General features: G+C 57.1%; 1 protein-coding gene across 1 annotated transcript in view; it reads left to right on the forward strand.

The window, feature by feature from the left end:
- The window catches only part of PTPRN2 (protein tyrosine phosphatase receptor type N2), a 701,491-nt gene that overhangs the window by 676,909 nt on the left and 3,282 nt on the right, over nucleotides 1-21,300 (forward strand). The window contains exons 21-22 of the mRNA XM_089917106.1: nucleotides 2,256-2,320; nucleotides 15,306-15,379. Coding sequence (XP_089773232.1) covers nucleotides 2,256-2,320; nucleotides 15,306-15,379 — 139 coding nt within the window. The remainder of the gene's footprint in view (nucleotides 1-2,255; nucleotides 2,321-15,305; nucleotides 15,380-21,300) is intronic.

Consider the following 21,300-nt stretch of genomic DNA (forward strand, 5'->3'; position numbering starts at 1 on the left):
AATGTGTGTGCCTGTGTGTGTGCACCTGCATGAGTGTGTGTGTATCTGAGTGTGTGGGTGTGGAATGTGTGTGCCTGTGTGTCCGTGTGTGTGCACCTGCATGAGTGTGTGTGTATCCGAGTGTGTGGGTGTGGAATGAGTGTGCCTGTGTGTGTGTGTGCACCTGCATGAGTGTGTGTGTATCTGAGTGTGTGGGTGTGGAATGTGTGTGCCTGTGTGTGTGCACCTGCATGTGTGTGTGTGTGTGTTTCTGTGTCGGTCCATGAGAGAAGACGAGGTGTGCAGAGTATGGTCTGTATCCTCGAGAACTGGACCAGAGCACCTTTAACCCACCCATGGAGAACCGTCTCCAGTTCTGAGGCAGATCTGGGCAGAGCTGTGTGACGTGAGCTGAAGGGAACTGAGGAAACCCTCGGCCGAAGGCCGGTCACTCAGGCGTCGGCGACACTGGCATGGCGGCATCCCCGCCTCTGGAGCGCAGGTGGGCACAGTGCAATGCGGAATCATTCTCTTTCCAACCAAGGCTTTTTCCACCGTTTGTTTGAGAAACATGTTGAGGCCAAACTCAGCGACTCTTTGCTGTGAAAGGATAAGCAGCAGTCTCCCGGGCCACTGGCCGGCCCACAGGTCCGAGACTGAGAGCACGGTCACACAGCTCCCCAAGTCCTGAAATGGAGACGCTGGTCTTCTCCTTAAGTTGGCTGATTCTGCCAGGAGTATAAGTGTAAACACCATCCTCTTACTTACATGCTGCCCATGGGCGTGAGAACAGCCTGCTTGACCTAAGGACCATCTCAGGGCACATGATGCAGGAGGAGAGATGCAGGGCTACTTCCTCCTAGAAGAGGCACCTTCCTTTTCTCTCATTGGCTATTGTCGAGCCACAATTCAGAACGTTTTTACAACTCTCGTCCAGGTGGTGATTATTCCCATTACAGCTGGGGGACGAGGGGGGATGAAGAGAGGCTCCGTTGCAGTGACGGGGGACGTGTGCACCCCGCTCCTTAGAGGGACGGACAGACGGCCCCCCGAGGGTGTGGACACACGAGACCTGCACCCGTCCTTCTTCCCCTGCTCACAGCTGGCCTCTTGCAGACACTTTGAATACAAATGCCATCAACTCTGACACTGCCAGGCATTTCTTTATTTCATGTTTTTTCTGACAAAATTTGCTGAATCTTTGACCAAAGAGGGGAGAAAAAAGGAAGAAAGGAACAAATCTACACAGGCACAATAGCTTATCCGCACCACTGTTAGCTCAGGGCTGAAAGCGCTCCAGTCTCCCCTCTGCCCCTCCTCTTCCCCCTCCCTCTCCACCTCCTTCCCCTTCTCTTCCCCTCCCCCTCCCCCCTCCCCTTCCCTCCCCTCCCCCGCCCCTCCCCTTCCCCCTCCCCTCCCCTTCCTCCTCCCCTCCCCTCCCCTTCCCCCTCCCCTCCTCTTCCCCCTCCTCTCCTCTTCCCTCTCCCCTCCCCTCCCCTCCCCTCCCCTCCCCTCTCCCCTCCCCTCCCCTCCCCTCTCCCCTCCCCTCCCCTCCCCTCTCCCCTCCCCCATCCTCTCCCCTCCCCTCCCCCATCCTCTCCCCTCCCCTCCCCCACCCCCTCCCCTCCCTCCCCTCCCTTTCCCCCTCCCCTCCCCTCCCTTTCCCCCTCCCCTCCCCTCCCTTTCCCCTCCCCTCCCCTCCCTTTCCCCCTCCCCTCCCCTCCCTTTCCCCCTCCCCTCCCCTCCCTTTCCCCCTCCCCTCCCCTCCCTTTCCCCCTCCCCTCCCCTCCCTTTCCCCTCCCCTCCCCTCCCTTTCCCCTCCCCTCCCCTCCCTTTCCCCTCCCCTCCCCTCCCTTCCCCCTCCCCTCCCCTCCCTTTCCCCTCCCCTCCCCTCCCTTCCCCCTCCCTCCCCTCCCTTCCCCCTCCCTCCCCTCCCTTTCCCCCTCCTCTCCCCTTCCCTCTCCCCTCCCCTCCCCTTCCCTTCCCCATCCCCTCCCCTCCCTTTCCCCTTCCCCTCCCCTCCCCTCCCCCTCCCATCTCCTCCCCCCTCCCCTCCCCTCCCCTCCTCCTCCTCCCCCTCCATTCCTATCCTCCTCCCCTCTCCCACCCTGACCCCCCTCACCCCCTTTCTTTCTCTTCCTCTCCAATTCTCCACCCTGCCCTCCTCTCCTCTCATAGGCCCCCCTTGAGCACAGAGGCAAGATGCCATCGTTGGCATGTGGGGAGTGGGGACAGCATGGTGCGTTGTGTCCTCATCTCTCTCCTTCTATTGACAGTGACGGCGCGGGCAGGAGCGGCACCTACATCCTGATCGACATGGTTCTCAATAAGATGGCCAAAGGTAAGACTCAGAGCGGGGCTGCTTTGTTGTGTCTCAGAGCCAGATGGGGTTGCCATGGCAACCTCGGTGCAGTAGTCACAGAAATCCTTGGGGAAAATTAGCCTGAGCCGCAGGAAGGCTGTTTGCGGCAAAGCGCGTTCATTTCTAAGGTTCCTCCTTCGTCACCTCCTCCGCCCGGGGTCGCGCACTGGCCTCAGCACACAGTCGGTGACGCATGAGTGCTCGCTGAGGACGTCCTGTGTTAACACCAGGAGTGAGGAGAAGGCAGCCCTGATCTTCCAGCGTTTCAGCAGCTCAGAATAGCCTTAAATCCTCCCTGTTATTCAAACTATATCTGCAAAATTCAGAGCCACCTAAAATCTCTTGGAGTGAGTGTCTCTAGAATAGGTCACCTTTGGACGCCCCTTTGTAACATCGTTTTAGCACATGAATCGCTCTCCGTCGTCCTGGGCCTTTTCCTCCTAAAGACAGTGTCCGGGGACCTGGGGTTAGAGTGCTGTGATCTGAGCACAGACCTGGGATGAGTTCATGGCTTGGGTGGAGTTTAACCCATGAGAGTACAGGGACCAAACGGGGCTGGCGGCTCCCCAAGCGTGGTCCACAGAACAAACCCGTGAGGTGTCCCCTTAGAGGCCAGAGTGCGCTCCATAGTCAACTGGGAGAAGATTCTCTCGGACCCGCCTCTGGGAGAACCACGCACATGTCAGCAGGGAGACCCTAACCTGACCTGAAAAGGCACTTCCTTGTTCTTGAGATGCCTGTCAGCCTCCAGGGAACTTGGGCAGGAAACACTGCGATGAGTGACGTCTTACAGTCTCCTTCCCACCTGTGAAAACGTCTTCCTCTCTACATTGACACACACTCATGCACACACGCACACGTGTGTTCTTAGCTAGGGCACCCACCTTCCAGGACGCCCACCCTTCATCCTTTGCCTGGCAATAAGAGCAGACGCTGACTACAGAAATGGACTTCTATACATTGCCACACCACTGTCAGCAACTCTGAGATAGGCATCTTTCTTACCCCATTTCTCCTGGTTAAAAGAAAAACAGATCACATCCTTAGCCCAAGGATATCGACGTGTGAGGATAAAATAATAGCCATTGTGTTACACACAAGGACTAGAGAGCTTGAGCGTTACCAGCCCTACAGCTAGTAAGCATATGACCAGCCGGGACCCAGGACTGGCCCCTCTTGGTGCCGCAGGCTCCCTGCCGGCTCCGGGGCGGGGAGGCAGGGGTGCGGGACAGTGGGCCGGGCTCACACCACCAGAGACCGTATTTCACGCCCTGAAGTAGCTCCAAGCTGTGATGTGCAAACAAAGAAACAACGAAGCAAAAGCAAATGCTCTGACGGTGCTTTTTAATAACATGTTTTGGCCTTAGATCCAAAAAGCTAACTTTTTTGGCGGAAAGGTCATTTGTTCCCCGTCCAGTAATGCTGCTGTGTCCCATCGACTGTCTCTGTCTCTTCATTTGCAAATGGGCCGTCACTACGAGCCGGCAGCCCACAGCGGAATTCCTGCTTCTCCCCCATCCTGCTCCCCTGTCTGCTGTCACATGTAGCGTTTCCCCGTCTATCAAACCAAATGCCTTCCGAGAATGCAGATCCCCTCGCGTGTTTGAGGTGCCGCCTTTGTGTGTAAGCAAGTGACACAGGAACCCACTGTGTATACACCGTGTGGCATGGCACCCGGCTCGTCCCAAGGACAGGCGCCCCAGCGGTACCGGTACCGGGGCCGGGGGGAATACCCGGGTGTCCACCCAGCAGGTGTGAGGGCACCTGGAGCAGGACAGTGCCGCAGCCCCGGGGGCGGGGCCGACTCCCATCCCGGCTGCCCCCCGCCCCGCCTGCCCCTGGGCCCGAGGTGCCTGCCCCGCCTTGTCAAATCCCACTTGAGGCTCGGCTGCGGCAACAGTGCGAGCCCAGCCATGTGGAACTGACCCGGGAGGGCGGTCTCCAGGCTCTTTCAGAGATTGGTCACCCCTCATTCTGCCCCTGACCTGCTCCCCTCTGCCCGGGGGCCCGCGCTGTGAAATCCCCTGACCCGGGGCCCAGGCTGCAGTCTCGGGACAGATCAAAGGGCAGGGCGGCCCCTCGGCCTGCGAGATGGGCCTTTCCCAGGCCGCCCCGGCGAGCGGCCGCCGGGGTTTTGTTCTGGGCCAGGCTTGCAGGGCCGGGCGGCCAGGGCCACCTTTGTCTGGCCTGAGAAGCCGGAGGCCCATACTGCCGGCCCGCGTTCATCAAATGATCAAAGGCTCTGGGCCTGGACACGAAACCTTTCTTCCCATACCCTTTTTCTTAAAGGAATGAATTGCAGGAGGACCGAAGAATGCCTCTCCCAAGCTCTCCTGCAGCCCGGCGCCTGCGTCGGCCCTGGGCTCTGAGGCTGGCCGGGGACACTCGGGCAGCCCAGCCAGCCACAACCTGGAGCCTGGGCCGGGCACACGGGCTTCGGGGAGTAAAGCCTTTGATACAGCAGGAATCATAAGGGGCTTTCGGCACTGTCTGGTCTGTCAGCGAGCAGACAGGATGCGGTTTGAAGTCTGAGTTGGGGGGCTGGTTCTCTGCCCGGGTTTGTGGCGGGAAAGTCAGGGGTCAACCTGTAAAATTCTTCCACACATTTTTCTTGTGGCTGCGAACACACGTCTAACTCAGGCTAATACTTTGGGTCAGAATCAGGGTTTGGTAGCATTCCTCTCTCACCTAGAGACTGAGCTCAAACGTAGCAATGTTGGTTTTGCAGCCGAGATATTTTCCAAGCTTGTGCCTTTTACATTTTTGTCCGTGACCTCTCTTTGCCCAGGGTTTTTCATATTTCACCACAATTTTCAAACAAATGGAGAGCGCCAGGCGGATGGTGGGGCTTTCCGAGGATCACATGTGCTGGGCCACCCGGGGGTGGCCTCACTGGCTGTCCCTCACCGGGGGCCACGGAGGAAGCCCCACCTCTGGGAAGCTGGCCGTGCCACCCTGAGCCTCCTGGCTCCTGGGGTGTCCGCAGCCCTGGACTGTCCTGGGGGGCCCGTTCCTTTCGTTTGGCAGGAACTGCAGCAGGACTGGGATTTCATGGTATGACATGGGGTGCCAGCCCGAGTCGGCAGGTGCGCCTGGAGATGCCTTTTAAGCTCGCGTCGGCCGCGAGTTCGTCCTAAGCGGTCTCAGCACGGAGTGTGAAGGGATGTGCAGCGCCCGCGTGGCCGTCTGCCCAGCTCCCGGTCTCCATCCTCAGGAAGCTCGTCTTCTTTACTGTTTCCCTGTCACATGGTGGCATCAGTAAGCATCTCCTCATGCAAGGGGATGCATAATCTCCATCGTACCTCCTGTGTCTGTGAATCTGACAGCTCTTGGGACCTCACATGAGTGGAATCAGACAGTTTGTGCCCTTCTGTGCCTCGCTTATGTCACTGAGCATCATGTCCTCAAGGTTCACCATGTTGGAGCCAGTGGCAGGATTTCCTTCCTGGCTGAGGCTGAATGATGTTCCGTTGCAGGGGTGGGGACCACGGGTAGCTTATCCGTCATCCACCTATAGACACTCGGGTCGCTTCCACCTTTCAGCTGTTGAATTAATGCTGCTATGATTGTGGGTGTGCAAACATCTCTTTGAGCTGCTGCTTTCAATTCTTTGGGGTTATACACCCAGTGTGGAATTGCTGGATCGTGTGGCAGTTTTATTTCTAATTTCTTGAGGACCCTCCGTACTGTTTTCCACAGCAGCGGCACCGTTTTCCATCCCCAGCAACAGTGCACAAGGAAGGGCTCCAGTTCCCACGCCCCCTTCAACACTTGTGTCATTTTCTGGGGTTTTGGTAGTAGCCATCCTCATGGCTGTGAAGCAGCATCTCGCTGTGGTTTTGCTTTGCATTTTCCTAAGGACTAGAGATGTTGAGCACCTTTTCGTGTGTGTGTCAACCATTTGGACATTTTCTTTGGAGAAGTGTCTATTCAAGTTCTTTGCCCATTTTTTAATTGGGCTGTTTGGTTTTTTGTCATTGAGGTGTAGGAGTTCTTTATATATTGTGAATATTAAACCCTTATCAGATGTGTGATTTGCAAATATTTTCTCCCATTCTGGGAGAAGTAACACTTCGTGGCTCATTGAACTTTTAAAACCCAGCACTCCTCCAGAGCTGCACTGTTCAGGGCATTAGCCATTAGCCACGTGTGGCAGCTTACATGATAAGATTGAAACGCTGACCACATGCCAGGCGCCCCAATAACACAGGTGCCCGGGGGCTACCAAACAGGCGGTACAGACGGAAAATGCACCCGTAGCAGGAAGTCCCGTTGGGTGGCCGTGCTCCAGGGAGCAGAGCTGAAGGTGGTCGTCCACGTGTGTCCGGTCCTCCATCTCTTCTGTCTCTCGGCCCTGCTCCCTCCGTCCCTTCCTCTGTGGCCTTGGACTGGCCTCCCCGCTCGCTCCTGTGCCCGTCTCTTCTGCACACAGCGGTCAGCGGGATGTTAAAGAGAAAGATCTCGGGAGGCCCCACGTGTTCGCAGCCCCTCTCTCTGGGCCACGCCGGCTCCTTCCTGCAGAACCCAGGACCCGGCCCTCGTCTGCGGGGGACGTGCCCCCCAGTCCCTTTCCCCACTCGTGGGCCCTGCTGTCCCCCTCGGCCACCATCGCGGTATCGTTCCCCCTTTTGGCAAATACGGACTGAAACACAGAAGTGCCGTTCCAACCTAGTACTTATTGGGCACCCAGGATACATGGTGAACAAGGGAAACGATCTGTCCTCCTGGGCTTTACACTCCATGGAGAGAAGCAGGTGGTGGCTGCAGCTTGTGACTTGGGGCCCCAGGATGCAGGGGCAGTGGCGGGGTCGCTTCACCCCACGCCTGTCACAGAGCCCCGTACGCGTCTGTAGCCCGTTCCTCACAGCCCCAAGGGGCCCTGAGGGCTCATTTATTCCGACACTTGGTTGCAGACTGAGGAAGCAGACCCCCAGAGGTTTGGTGACGTGCTGGAAGAGCCCAAGAGCTTAGGGGGCGGCCCTGCAGAGGCACGGCCAGGCTGCGCGGTCCGGGGACAGGGGCGGAGCAGGTAGCTGGGTCTGTTAGGGCCGCAGCAGAAACTCTGCCAGGGAGGGGAGACAGAGGTCAGACCACGGGGACCTGGAACCACGGGCTCACTGACCCGGATCCATCTGGAGCCGCTGGGGAAGGAGAACGTGCAGCGGGTCCCGGCAGGATCGACTTGGTGCCGCTGGATTCAAGGGCTGGAGTGAGCAGGACCCCAGGGGTCTATGTGCACAGGGGTCTGCACAAAGGGCCGAGCCCGCCCCTGGCCATGACCGTGCACGTGGACGGCACCTCTACAGACAAGACTAACTGGGAGAAGCAGGCTGCACAGAGCAGGGCACGTCAAGGGGGAAACGTCTTGTTTTTATGTCTGTGGCTGAAACATGAAGACCCAGCAGAGAATGAATTCTACGGACCAGTCTGCCTCCAGCGTGGCTTCCAGGTGGTGACGCCTTGTCTTCAGCTCATGCAGGTTTCAGGCTGAGAAAAGTGTCCAGAACAGGGTGGGGTGGTGAGGCCTTTCCTTTACTTGGAGAAATTGTGTCCCATGAGGTGACAGGTGGATATTTCTTCCCTGGTCTGTTCATCTGGCCAGTTGGAGCTGAGACTCATGGGGTGGGGACAGGGGTCCCTGGAGCAGTATCGCTGGGGATGTGACCCAGGCCCGGGTGACACGATAGATGAGGGACTAATAGGCGAGACACGAGACAAAATGGGACAGTTGTTCCTGGAAAACATCCTAAGCCCATCTTATCCGGGTCCTCTTGTGAACCACACTGCAGCCCGTGATCGCACACTTTGCCTCCTAAATGGTCTCTATCCTATGGATCATTCCTGGGCAGGTAAAGCTGACAGTTCTGTGCTCTCTCTGACCTGCCAATGGGCGGACAGGGGCCCCGTGGACTTCGGCACCACAGGGGGCACTCCTGGCCGGTGTGGAGCCCCCTGCATCTCATGGGTCAGATATGCTCACATGGCTTCTCCTCCCTCCTGAGTCACCCGTGGACACGGTCCCACGTGGCCGATGAGAAGCTGGGAGACCTGGCTGGACCCCACCCGACGCCGGTCCAGGGCCGTCCCTCCCATGCACGCTTCCTTTGCCCGGAAGAGCGACAGCCAGCTTGTCACCCAGGTTTTCCTCTCTCTGGTCCCCAAACCCAGACTGGCCCCCCACCCTGTCCCCATGAGCATCGCCACCGTCCGTCCTGCTGGCCCCTGGCTGGCCATGTTTGGCAGGGTCGCCGCGGCTTGGAGGCCACAAGAGTCCTTCAGCATCGCTGGCTGCCCGCCGCCCCAAAGTCTCCCTACCCCGGAGACCCCAGAGGCCCAGCAAAGCTGCCCTGGCCCCTCTCAGCAGCAGCTCACGGCTCCTCCCCAGACAGTGAGTGTCCGTCCCCTCTCCTGCCAAAGACCCCTCGTCCCTCCCTGGTGGCAGGAAGTCCCCGAGCACAGCAACCCCGGTCGCGGGGCAGTGACGACTCAAACACTGTGAAGTAGGACCCTGAGGCCTGTGCTCTGGCTGAGCGGCCGCGCTCTGTGGGTGGGCAGTGGTGTTGAGGACCACGCCTCCATCACTTTGCATTAGTGACCCTCCCGAAAAATCCTGCCACAGTCGCGTGAACTTGTGTTAGAGCGTCTGTGACAAGTGCTGACCGTCTGTGTTGTCCTTACGACCTCACGGTGCCCGATGAGGCCTCCCCGGACCCTGCCTCTCCTTTCATGGGCGGAGACGGTGTGAGGAATCCAAGGAACGTGGTCCCCATGCTGCCATCAGCTGAGAAACTAAGTAGCCCCGTCCCCGGCCAGGCCACAGGGCCGGCCGCACCCTCAGTTTCTGAACCAGACATAGACTCGGGGGCCGAGGTGGGAGGAGGGGCACGGAGAGCCTTCGATGGGGGTTTTGTGAGTGGCTGAGAGTCCAGCTCCCCTGGAGCACTTGGCCTCGGTTCAAGGGTAACAAGGGCCTAGCCCCTCGGGGCGGCCATCGGTCCCACGGGGCCCAGCCGCCCGCCCGCCCTCCCGCCCCTGTGCTCTGATTGTATGGGGGCTCAGGAGCGCGTCTGTGGCCCCAAGTGCAAGATCCTGGGCGGCACGGGAGGGCCGCCTCAGAGCCCCCCCGCTCCCCTGAGACTCCCGTGTCATTGTGGGCTCCCAGCCTCTTCCCTGCAGCCATGGACATCACCCGGATGACCCACCCCTCGTCCCCTTTGTAACTCTGACCCGTCCACTGAGGACCTGAGTGTGTCCTGGGGCTTGTGCATCCTGCGTGGTTCCTTGTAACGTGGATGGAACCGGGAGGTAGTGAGGTCCCCGCCGTCAGCTTCCCATGCACGCGCTGTGTCCGTGACGCCTGCCTTCCCAGGGTGGGTGGTGATCTGAACGGCGTGCTCGTGGAGGCCTGTCAGGCTGCTCGTGGCCGTCACGTCCATCTCTTCTTTACAAGTTTAACGGTCACCCTTCCTGACGCCCTCTTTTTTAACCACTGTGCACTCGCATGCACTTGGGTGCCGGGCTGTTCTCGGCGTTGATGCTGCCGGTACCTGCGCAGCGTCATAGACACTCTGGCGCCTCGTTGAACATTGCAGGATGCGTCACACAATTCCGACACCTCCTGGAGCGTAAGTGATGGCAACTTTACAGGCAATACACCCAGTCCTGCTTTTGTTTACTTGTATTTTTTTAGAAAGATCTGGAGGCATCCTAGCTTCTCCTGAAAAATGATTTCGAATTTGTTTTTAAAAACATGAAAAATACCTAGTTTGTTTGGGTTCTGAGATACTTGATTTTCAAGTGAATATGATGCCAGTTTGTCTCCTTTGATCCCAGTGAAACCTTGTGAAAGGGAGATGATCATTAATCTAGAAAGCCAGCAAAAAAGTCTTCCTTTTTAATTTTGATAAATCTTCAGTCGATTCAGAGCATCCAGAAACATGAAGTAGAAACTGCTCGGCACGGAAGACCCAGAACAGAGTGTGTGCGTGTGCGTGCGTGTGTGTGTGTGCACCGTGGGGGAGTGTGTGGGAACGTGCCCACGTGTGTGCACAGTGGGAGGCCAGGGTCTGGAGGCAGCACCTGCACCCAGAGACACCCAGAGGCGGGAGGAGGGCTGCCCTCTGGCTCTGGTGCCCCCTGACTCGCGGCGCCTGGGGTCAAGGCTCGGTCATCCTGCTGACCCAGAGGGAGCCCCAGCTGTGACATCCAGCCCTGCCGATTGCAGGGGTGAGGCCTCGCGCTGTCCCTGCCCATCACTGCTCAGCCCTTCCTTCCCAAACGGAGCTCAGCCGAAGACCACAGACTCTTGGGACCCAGCTCGGCGCTCAGACAGCTCTGGCTTTGTCCTGGGACATAGGCAGTGCCCCTTGCGGGCTCACGACCGTCACCGCTCTTCCTTCGCCCCTTTAGGTGTGTTTAGTGAGGAGCAGAGCTTTCCTCAGTTCTCCCAGAGGGTGGAATTGAGACAGTTTCCTCCTGCAAAATAAAGGCCTTTCTCTCTTGTGCGCTTGACGCATGATGGCTTTTTTTTACAAGAAAAAAGGATACATTGCATCCCTGCGGTTTGCAAAACCTTCTGGGCAAAAGCTCTGCAACAAAATGTATTTCTGTTTATTACGTGATGTTGCTGAGGACGCTGTGGACGCAGAGGACGGGGAGAGACAGGGGCGCTTCTCGACCGTGAGCCGCGGCCACGCTGCCAAAATCAGAGAGCCCTGCGCCCCGTCCACTAGCCAGCAGTCACCAGGGGAAGTCAGAGCAAGCCTCGTAGGAGGCACCAGTGGCCCGTTTGCTTGGCTTTCTTTCGCTTTGAATTGACTCTCGCATCCTAAGAAACTTTTAATATTGCTAATACTCAATTCGTTTAATGTTTCTTGTTTGATGGCGAATACTTTTCTATCTAAAGCTTAAAAACCCCTGTTGTCTTAAAAGTGTATTTAACCAATAATGTGAACTTCGGAGCCAGTGCCCCCCACCCCACCGAGCACACTGGGAAGCCACAGCGGCAGCCCTTTGTGTGTGTTGGTCAGTGCTCGGGGTGGCGCCTGGCCAGTGTCTCTCAGGACCCCGCCGGCCACTCCGGCCTCGAGTCTGCAGCGCACCTGCTGGGTCACTGGTGCCGGGAAAGATGGGTCAGACTGACTCACAATCGCCCTGTGCGGTGCTGGGCCCAAATGCACAGGCTGCCTCTGTCTATGCTGTACATTCATGGAATCACCAGCTTAGACCGACCGCAGGATGACTTAAATAAGCACATACATTCCTCTCGTATCCAAATAGCTTCTCCAATAGAAAATGCCAGAAACCTCTCCCTGAAATCACACCCCGTCTTCTGTCCGGGTTTTATTTGCATCTGTTATAATTAATTCCTCAACTATTCACATGCTTTTCGACCTGAGCACAGCACCTCATGTGTCTGTTCGCCTGGACCTTGACATGTGATCAGCAAAATGGGATTTGTAGAGAGCATTCCATTTTAAAAGCACTAGAGGGAGCTTCCTAGCTATTTGGGGGATTTAAACAAATCCTTTTACCTTCAGTAAAGCCTTTTATAAGGTGAAGAAGGACACACACCCCTCCCTCCAGCCCCGAGGCTCTGGTTTATAAACGCAGACTGTGTGTCTCGTGCACCTCAGGGTCACCAAGGATGCTCGGGGTCACCGAAGAGGATGCAGGGCCGTGCCTCCCCGCCCCTCGTAGAAGATCCTGCATGTGTGCTCTATTAAAACTTCTCTCTGTACGCACACTTCAGATAACTAACTCTCCTCAATCCTAACACGCAGGGAGACAGCAGCCATCCACATCGGACCACTGATTCTACCTGATAAATCCATTACTTCTCTATTTTCAGCGCTGTCCGGTTTCATAAGGTTTAATTTGATTCCCTCCACTGTTGAGCCTTGGCTTCAGGCTAAGCGTGATCTGAGACGTGGTCCCCGGGCGTTTCGCGTTCCCCGGACCCTGTCTAGGGAAACCCTAAGTAGGCCTTCTCCTTCCTCTGTCAGCAGTCGTCCGAAGGAGAGCGCAGTGAAAAGAGAGGTTTCGTCCGTAGCACCTGATCAGAGCGTCACCCGGTGGCCCTACAGTCTCCCCACGGAGCTGCCTTCGGAGGGGACCTGCACGTGGCCCCAGGCAGAGCCCTGCAGAGTCGCTCCAGGGTGACGGAGGAGGGACGGGGGGTTCAGGACTTCGTGCGGGTTCTCTTGTTCAGACTAGCCCTTCGGAAGAAAAGGGCTGTTGAAAGAGTCTTTCAAACCGGTTTCAAGGACTAAAGACGCTGCCCTGAGCAACCTTAAAAAGTGGGGGGTTAAGTCTGGACCCCTCAGGATTTTGTTTTTAAAGGACTAGGATCGTCTCTGAACTGGTGAATCAACCTCTACCCCACACCTCGTTCTCCTGGCGTCCACGGGACGGGAGGACAGAGCTGCCCAGAGATAGCACTTCTCCCAGAAGGCTCTGCTCACAGAATCCACGGGGTCACATTCACTGAGCAGCTAATACGTTCTGTGCATCGCGCGGTCACCACGCACTGACTCGCGGGTCCCCGCGAGGCCCCTCGGTGCTCTGCTCCTGCTGGAGCTTCGCGCCCGCCCCGGACGCACCCAGGTGGCGTTTTCTGCGTCCTGCCCACAGTCGGGCCTCTTCGTGCTTGGAATTAAACAGCAGCAGCAGCTCCGTGCTGCGTCCAGAGGGGCCACCCTGACCTGGCAGCTGGGTGTTTCTGGGGGGACGAGAACTCAGGTCTCGGGTGGGACACCCCCTCCCTTGCTCGCTCTCCACGTAGGACTTCACTTTCTTAAGGCAAACCTGTGGTTTGAAGAAGCCCATTTCCGTGTTCCTTTGGGGAGATGAGGAAGCAGTTTCCTGGCACAGGGGCCCCTCGGGGGGCCGCTGCACACGTGGCCGGGGGACCCCCCCGGAGCCCCTCTTTCACCCACTGTTTCAGGCTGTTCTGGGCTCACAGGTTCCCCCCCAAACAAGAGTGTACATCTTGTGACCTTGTCAGCTTTCGACAACTTCTGACACCTTGAGAGGAGCCTTCAGGCGAACAGGAGACCCTGCCTTCCGCCTGGACGAGTTTCTCGGCGGATCCCCCAGAAAGAAAGACTTCCTAGAAAGACTTTGATTTAAGAGTCGGGGGGGCTTGGGGTGTTCCCATACCCGACGGAGGGCGTTCATTGTCTGGAAGGACGGCCGGCTTAGATGTGATGAGCTCATGCCACACTGTCCCCACACCTCGAGGCACTCGGACTGGCCACCGTGCTGGCCAAGGGGGGTCAGCCCGGATCCTGGCCTCCCGCTCTCAGCGACTTACTGCCGGATTCCCAATACTTGTGGCAGTTTCCCTGATGCGAGCACAGCACCTGGTTGGAATGTGTTTCCTCCCAGCCGTCCCCACCTTCCCTCCAGCCGCCAGCCCCTCCCACTTCAGGCACCCTCTCCCTGAGACAGTGTGTGGTCCCCCCACCTTCCCTCCCATCCTCATCCGTGTCCCCAGCGACATCTCCCTGCCGCTCGGAAAAAGGCGCTGGCGGCTCAGCTGTCACCCACGTGGGCCTCAGGCCTCCAGGATGAACCAGGGCACTAAGGCTGCCGCGGCCTTGGACGTTTTCAGGCGCGCCTCCCAGCTCCCGGCCAAGGGCAGGGCTGTGCACACGCAGGTGTGATGGAAGTGGGAGACCTGAGCCGTCCTGGTGGCCACCAGCCCGGTCCCGCTTCCACATCTGGGTCCGATGAGCATGGCTACCTGCTCTGCGTGACCGGGACGAGCCTCAGTTTCCCCTGAACAGGGAGTGGTGACAGTTCTTGCACCGTGAGAAAAATGCTGTGCATGACATGCACCTACTGGGGGTTGGTGGGGGGGGTCCCGGCCGACTTCAGAGGTGCGCCCCGCCCAAGCCCCCAGCATTTGTCAGGATTGCACGGCAGACGTGAGATGCTCCCCTCTGAACTGTAAGAAGCTCGCGAGCTTGGGACCCGGTCTTGTTTGTTGTCCAGCTACCAAAGGACCTAGCAAGATGCAAAAACAAGAATATACGCGGAATCCGTAAGGTTACAATTTTAAACTCAAATAGTATTATATCTGTGGCACCCAAGTCACCTGGTGTCAGGTGGGTGCGTCTGTAGGAGGGGATCTAGGCCACACGACTAACCCGTGAGCACGTGGGGCGTCCTGACCTTTTCTTAACATTTGGAACACACTTCTAACAGGCAGGGAGCTCTGCCTTTAGAAGCCAGTATTTAGATGTATAAGATCAGTTCTCTGAATAAAAATCCTATGCAACAGAAATTAAAGTTCATATGCTACTTCTTATGACTTAAAACATTGTTGGGGGGACTTCCCTGGCGGTCCAGTGGTTAAGACTTCGCCTTCCAACGCAGCAGGCGCGGGTTCGATCCCTGGTCAGGGAATTAAGATCCCACATGCCTCGCAGCCAAAAAACCGAAACATAAAATGGAAACGATACTGTAACAAATTCAATAAAGACTTTAAAAATGGTTCACATCAAAAATATCTTTTAAAAAAAATTCGTGGGCATTCCCTGGTGGCCTAGTGGTTAGGATTCCGGACTTTCACAGCTGTGGCCTGGGTTCAATCCCTGGTCGGGGAACTGAGATCCCGCAAGACGTGCAGCACAGCCAAAAAAAATAAAAGTCTTAAAATGCCACCAAAAAAAAAAAGAATCAAGAAAGCCTTAGTCGCTCCTGGCGACAGCTTGCTGTGGGCGTCTGTATAGGTACCTGATAACATTTTTCAGCCCAGCCTTCTTGAATCAATGCTAACGAAAGCCGCCTTGCCCTGTTTTCTTGTGTGAACCCTGAAATTGCCTGCCAGCCGGGCAGCTGAGGGATGACTGTCATTGTCATTTGGCCGCTGAGCCCTGAGGGACCCTGGCAGCAGGCGAGGGACGCAGAGCGCGGATTGTCTTGTGCCTGAACTCAGCCCAATTTGTGTTTGTTGCAGGCGCTAAAGAGATCGACATTGCCGCGACGCTGGAGCACTTGAGGGACCAGAGGCCACGCATGGTTCAGACAAAGGTACTGTCGGCCAGTCCTCGGGGCTGCCAGGGCTTTGCGGGGGTGGGTCTTTGTGTGGAGGTTTTCTCGAGAGGAGCGAGGGTCAGGCCGGCTGGCCTCCTCCCAGGCCAGGGCTGCACGGGGCAGGACGCGGGCAGCGCCTCCCTGCAGGGTCGAGGGCAGCTCCGGCAGCAGCCAGACATTTCAGCCTGAGCAGATGCAGTCGGATCTCAGGCCCTGGGAACTCTCCATGTGCCAGATTTGGGGAGGGAGGGAGAACATTGCAGTTTTATAGTCAGAGGTCAGTGATAAACGCCGGCACCCCTGCATGGAATGTTCTGCGTTCATGCAACATTCTGCCCACCTCCCGTATTTCCGGCTCCACAGCTGCAGCTCTGCCGTGCGGTCATCAGGACAGTGGTCACCAGAACGCCCCCAGGTGCTGCTGGGTCCCTGAGCACCCTGAGTAGCTCGTGTGCATACTTATTAAAAAGGCCAAGTCTGCAGCAAAAGGAGCAAAGACAAAAGATTCCTGGTCGGCCTTGGGTTAACCAGAGCTAGAAACAGGTCACTGGGATGACCCATTCTCTCAGCATTCCAGACATATCTGTGTCCAGCCACAAACACTCCCACACAGCCTGCAGCCATAAAATACAGAATCTTCTTCCCAGTGTGGAGTCCTGACCCTCCGATGCCGTTAGCGCCTCCACCAAAGGCCACAAATCGTGAAAGATGCCCTTGCAAAATCGCTGCTCTATGCTCGAGGAGACTTTAAGTTATCGTAAGCTCTCCTGTAAAATCAAGCCGGGTTGTGCTTTGGTGCCTGGTGGTGACGATTCTGGGGCCCCAGTCGTCCTGCCTCGGGGTCTCACTGTCCCCCACAAAGGGCAAGCAGTTCCTACGCTGTCCCTCCCTCGCTGTCACTATGCGAAATCAAGCAGGACAATGCAGTGTCTGAGCCTGAGGGAGAGAGAACAGTGTAAATGCCGCCCACTCCGTTGAGGAGGGAGAAGCCGGGAGCCTGGTAAGTCCAGCGAGCACACTGTGACCTTGGAGATCATTGCAAGGGCCCTTTGGCTGGTTCCGCGTTGTCGAAGCCCCAAGCACTGAGGCAAAAGCAGCTTAATTCTCTTGTAGAATCAGAAACCTCTTCTGAGCAGGACCAGAGGAAGCATTCAGTGGTCAGGACTCTGCCCAGCCCTAGCTGGCGATCACAGCTGCCCTGATATCTTCCCGCATCTGGGCTGGGGCGGGGGGGAGCGGCTTGATGACACCAGCACCGACGGCCCCTCTGTCCCTCCGCTTTATTTCGGGCCCTAGAACATGCAGCATTGTCACCAGAATGTGAAAGTCACTGCACACTTCATGTTTTCTTAGACTTTTTGAAATCTGAAATTATTTCAGACCTGCAAACACTTGCAGAAAAAATACAAGTAATTCCCATGTGCCCTTCGCCAGCTTCCCACGGTTACGCTTCGTAACCACAGGGAACAAGCGAGGCCAGGAAGCTGGCCCTGATTCGATGCCACTGACTCACGTACGGACCGCGTCAAATCTCCCAGGGACCTTTCTCTGCAGCAGGGTCCCTTCCAGGAGCAGCCACACGGTGCGCTCACTGGTCACGTCCCCCTCGCCTCCTCTGGTGGGCAGCACCGTGGCCTTGAGGACCGGCCAGGTCTGGTTGTGCTTCTTGGACTGTCTCTGGCTGGGGTGTGTCTGGTGCTCCCGTGATGGGGTCCGGGTGTGCGTCTTGACAGGAGCATACCGAAGAAGGTGTGTGTCCTCGCTGGAGAGGTGAGCTCGGCCCCTGGGCTCAGGGCGCGGCCGCCAGCATTCCCCACTGGTCACTCTTTCTCCGTTGGCAGTGGTGGCGTCCCGGGGAGAACTGGACCCTGCTCACACCTGTTTGTTTGTGGTTCAGCTTTACCACAACGCGATGCTGTCCCAGTGCCCCGTAGCCCACGGGTTTAGCGCCCGTGGGACTGACCGTGCTGGGGGTAGTGGCCTGGTCATCCAGAAATGCGGGGTTGGTTCACTGTCCTGGATGGTCTGGGCCCTACATGGCCACTGGCAGCTGCAAACTTCACACGTCCCGGAACCGGGGCTGGGGCAACAGGGGCGACTTACAGCCAGGAATGAAGAGCTGATTCTGTCTCTGGTCAAATCTGCCTTCCCTGTCACACCGTTGACTGCTGTGTGAATAATGCTCAGGACCCTAAATTCAAACCCGTCGCTTCCCTCCTTGCAGCCGGGCCCCTCCCAGGCAGGCCCGTCCGCCCCGCAAGGGTACAAGGATCCTCAAAACACACGGACTCTGGGATGGATCTAGGCAAAGTTATTGAGAAGACAGATCTTCTCTCTAAAACAGAAAAGAAAATTTCCTAATACATTACAAACCCCATTCAGCCCTCTGTGGTCTGCAGCCCGTTGGCCAGAACGAGCCCAAAGGGGTGGTCTTCCAGCCCTGCCTGGAGGAAGGGGCACTGCCCTGTGTTAGCATCACGTACCTTATAGTCACTAACATCCTGATTTCTTTAAGTGACAAAGGGCCACTAGTGGCCAGAGGATTTTGCCCCAACATTCTGGTGCTCCCAGACGGCAGAGGCTGGCAAGCTGTGACCTCCTGTGTGGATGGACTGCCCCGGACACCCGCCCTTTTCCTGGGCTGCGTGTGAGCTCTCCGAGGCTGCCGTGCAGAGCAGAAATTCAGCTCCTGGAATCTCAGGGATAACGCATAGTAAACACACAGGCGCCCCCGTTCTTTCTTCATCGATGGCTGCTCTGCCCAACGTCTCACTCCATGAAACTGAGCTTTCCCTAAAGTTCAATTTAACAAAAACGTAGGAAATTTCCTCGGACAAAACAGTGCCGTGAATCTGAATGCTGTTTCCCATGAGCCACGAGAAGGTCATCCACAGTCTGTTCATTTGAACCCATTTAGTCAAATCGCATCATTTGAGCCGAATACAGTCAGAACAGTTAATAAGCTCTGCGCTCGTTGAGGCTGGGGCCTGGGGCAGCCACGGAGCCCCGACGCCTAGCCGGGCACAGAACTTCATTAGGTTGTAAAAAGTCACAGAGAGCTGTGTTTCCACCCGGAAGCAAGCTCTCAGTCAAAGCAACCACGGATGCCTGGTGGACGGCTGTGCCCCCTCAGACACTCAGAGGACAGACCCAGCCCTGCAGGGTGGAGGCGGCACAAGGGCAAGAGGACATCCAGGCAGAGGTGGCACGTGGGTGCGTGACGTCCACACGACCCCGTCACTGTACGTCCATGACAGGCCCAGCAAAACGCTCATTTTTAGGAAGAGAGGTGAAATCAGGGGCTGCAATTAAAATAACACACTTCAGAAGATGAGTGAAGCTGTCCTCCGTGCGTGTCTTATAAACAGACTCCTTCCTTCCCCTTCAATGCATCTCCTGAAAGAAACGTGCCCTTTTAATCAAAGGCCTTGACACTTGCTTTTCCATCATAAAATTTCCTCTTACAGTTGTCACTTAGAAATAAAAGCCATTCGACTTGTGTGTTCAGTCACCTCCAAGTAATGATGTCACGTTTGCCCCCTTGGGATACACACAGGTGCGTCCACGTGGTCTCCGTGCACTGCCTCCCCCCCCACCCACCTGTCCCCTTTCTGCACTTTGACTTCACCCCCTGTGTTTCCCACTGCTCGGGTCCGCCCCTGACACCCCGACTCGCCTTCCTGGAGGCGTGTTTACGCCTCCCGGTTTCTGTGTGTCTCTCTCTCTGTCTCTGTCTTTCTGTCTCTCCCTCTGTCTCTCTGTCTCTCCCTCTGTCTCTGTCTGTCTCTGTCTCTTCTCCTTTTTCTTTTTTTTTTTTGCAGTACGCAGGCCTCTCACTGCTGTGGCCTCTCCCGTTGTGGAGCACAGGCTCCGGACGCGTAGGCTCAGCAACCATGGCTCACGGGCCCAGCCGCTCCGCGGCATGTGGGATCTTCCCGGACCGGGGCACGAACCCGTGTCCCCTGCATCGGCAGGCGGACTCTCAACCACTGCGCCACCAGGGAAGCCCTCTGTCTCTCTGTCTCTGTCTCTTCATCCCTCTCTGTACTTCTGTCTCTCTGTCTCCCACCCTCCCCGTGCACACACATGTACACACGTGCACACAGCACGCGGGCCCTGTGCCCCATCTCTGTCTCTGGTGTCCGAGGTCGGGGTGGAGCTGGGAGAGGGCATTCCGTCCTGACCCCTTTTAGGGCCACACTGCCCAGTCCTGTGTGGACGCAGGGCTCGGACGTCCTGCCTCGGCGGCTCCTCACGCGGAGGGGCAGGGACCCTGGGAGAGACAGCGGACCGTGTCCCGCGGGTCTCCTGTGTTTAGCACATCTTCCTGCTTAGAGTATCCCAGCCCTCTCTCTGATTTCCTATCCTTGCAAACGCAGTCAGCTCAGATGTGTTACAGCCAGGACGCCCCGAGTCCTCCCTGCTCAGATGGCTCTTGTCCTAAGCTTGAGTCCAGGCCAAAATGGTCACCTTGTCATTTATTGAATTGTATTCATTAAGTGCAGCTTCTGCCTTTATGTTAACGGTTTTCTTAAAGTAAATTTCTATCTTAAAAGGACTTCAAACGCTAGGTTCTTCCCGATTTCTGGCGTCCCCACCCAGGCATCTCAGCTAAGGCGACGCTGCTCAAAATGTGGGCCACACACAGTCCCCACCTGTGACGGGGGAGCAGCTGGGGGGGGGAGCTGGCGCCGGAGCCTTCCAGGATGACGGGCCGGGCGCTGACAGCCCCTCTCACCGCGGTCCAGCCCCGAGGGCCCAGCCTTCCGGGCTTTGCCGTCAGAGCCCTCTCGGCAGCTGAGCGGGGACCATCGCGTGGAACCCGCAGACCTTCGTCCCCTCCGCCCCACGGTCTCCCCAGCAGTGGCTTAAACTGCACCTGCTTCGTCCCACAGCCCGGTCCTCTGCGTGGTCCTGTGAGTGGAGAGCGTTTAAATGATTACAGTCAAGACACAGGGGCAGGTCTGCCTCCGCCTTTGTCACTTCACGTGGTAGCAGAAACGCTGGCTTTCTTATTAGACACTTTTCTATAAAATAATTTACTTCTCTTTGGCATTGGGTGTTTTCCGGTGTCTTCCTATATAAGCAAGGCCGCAGTGCGTATCTCTTGCTTGTCCATTTCTCCCTTTGAAGACAAGCTCTAGGGTGGATTCCCGTATAAACACGCGTGGGAAATGTACAGTGAGATTCCCAAAGAGCCCCCTTCATGTTTTCACATTTTTGAGTCATCACGGACCTTGGTCTGCCCGTCGGCAAGTCATCGTTTGGGAGGAGACGTCTGATGGGCTTGCTCCCGTGTCTTGGACCAAGTCCTGCATGTGACACGCCCTGCTGGGCCGACCGCTGGCTCAAGAGACGGCGGCGCGGGGCGGCTTCCCCAGGGCACGTTGGTCCTAGTGGCAGCAGGCCTGAGCACCAGGCCTCGAGGGGAGGAGAGGGCCCGTCTGTGCGGGGACACGGTGCTGGGGTGTGCTGGGCCCACGTGGGCGCGCCTCCTGCTGCACCAGCCCCGAGGGGGTCCCTGCACATGGGCCTGGAGGCTCTTCCGCGGGAGGATCCACCGTGTCCGTGGGAGGCTCGTGACCGCCAGCAGAGGCTCCGAGTTAGAACCCGGCAGATCATCCCTTCAGTGTCAGGCCAGAGGAACACTGGTGAGAAACTGGCCTTTGTCCCAAAGTGAGCGTTAAATTTGGTTGACTCTCTGCTGTTTTATGTTTTTAGCTAGTTTATTTATTTACTATCAATTTTTTAATTGCTATACAATTTTCAAGGTTACTTTCCACCTACAGTTGTGACAGAGAGCCAGCTTTGTTCCCTGTGTTGTGTGGTCCATTCTTGAGCCTCTTCCACCCCGTAGATGCAGCTGCCACGCCCCCACCCTTGTGTCACCCCTCGCCTCCCCTCCCGCTGGAATCCGC

The sequence above is a fragment of the Delphinapterus leucas genome, chromosome 9 (genome assembly GCF_059928025.1).
Source record: "Delphinapterus leucas isolate spDelLeu-1000000601 "Yukka" chromosome 9, BTC_Dleu_Yukka2, whole genome shotgun sequence".
In the NCBI taxonomy this organism is placed as follows: Eukaryota; Metazoa; Chordata; class Mammalia; order Artiodactyla; family Monodontidae; genus Delphinapterus; species Delphinapterus leucas.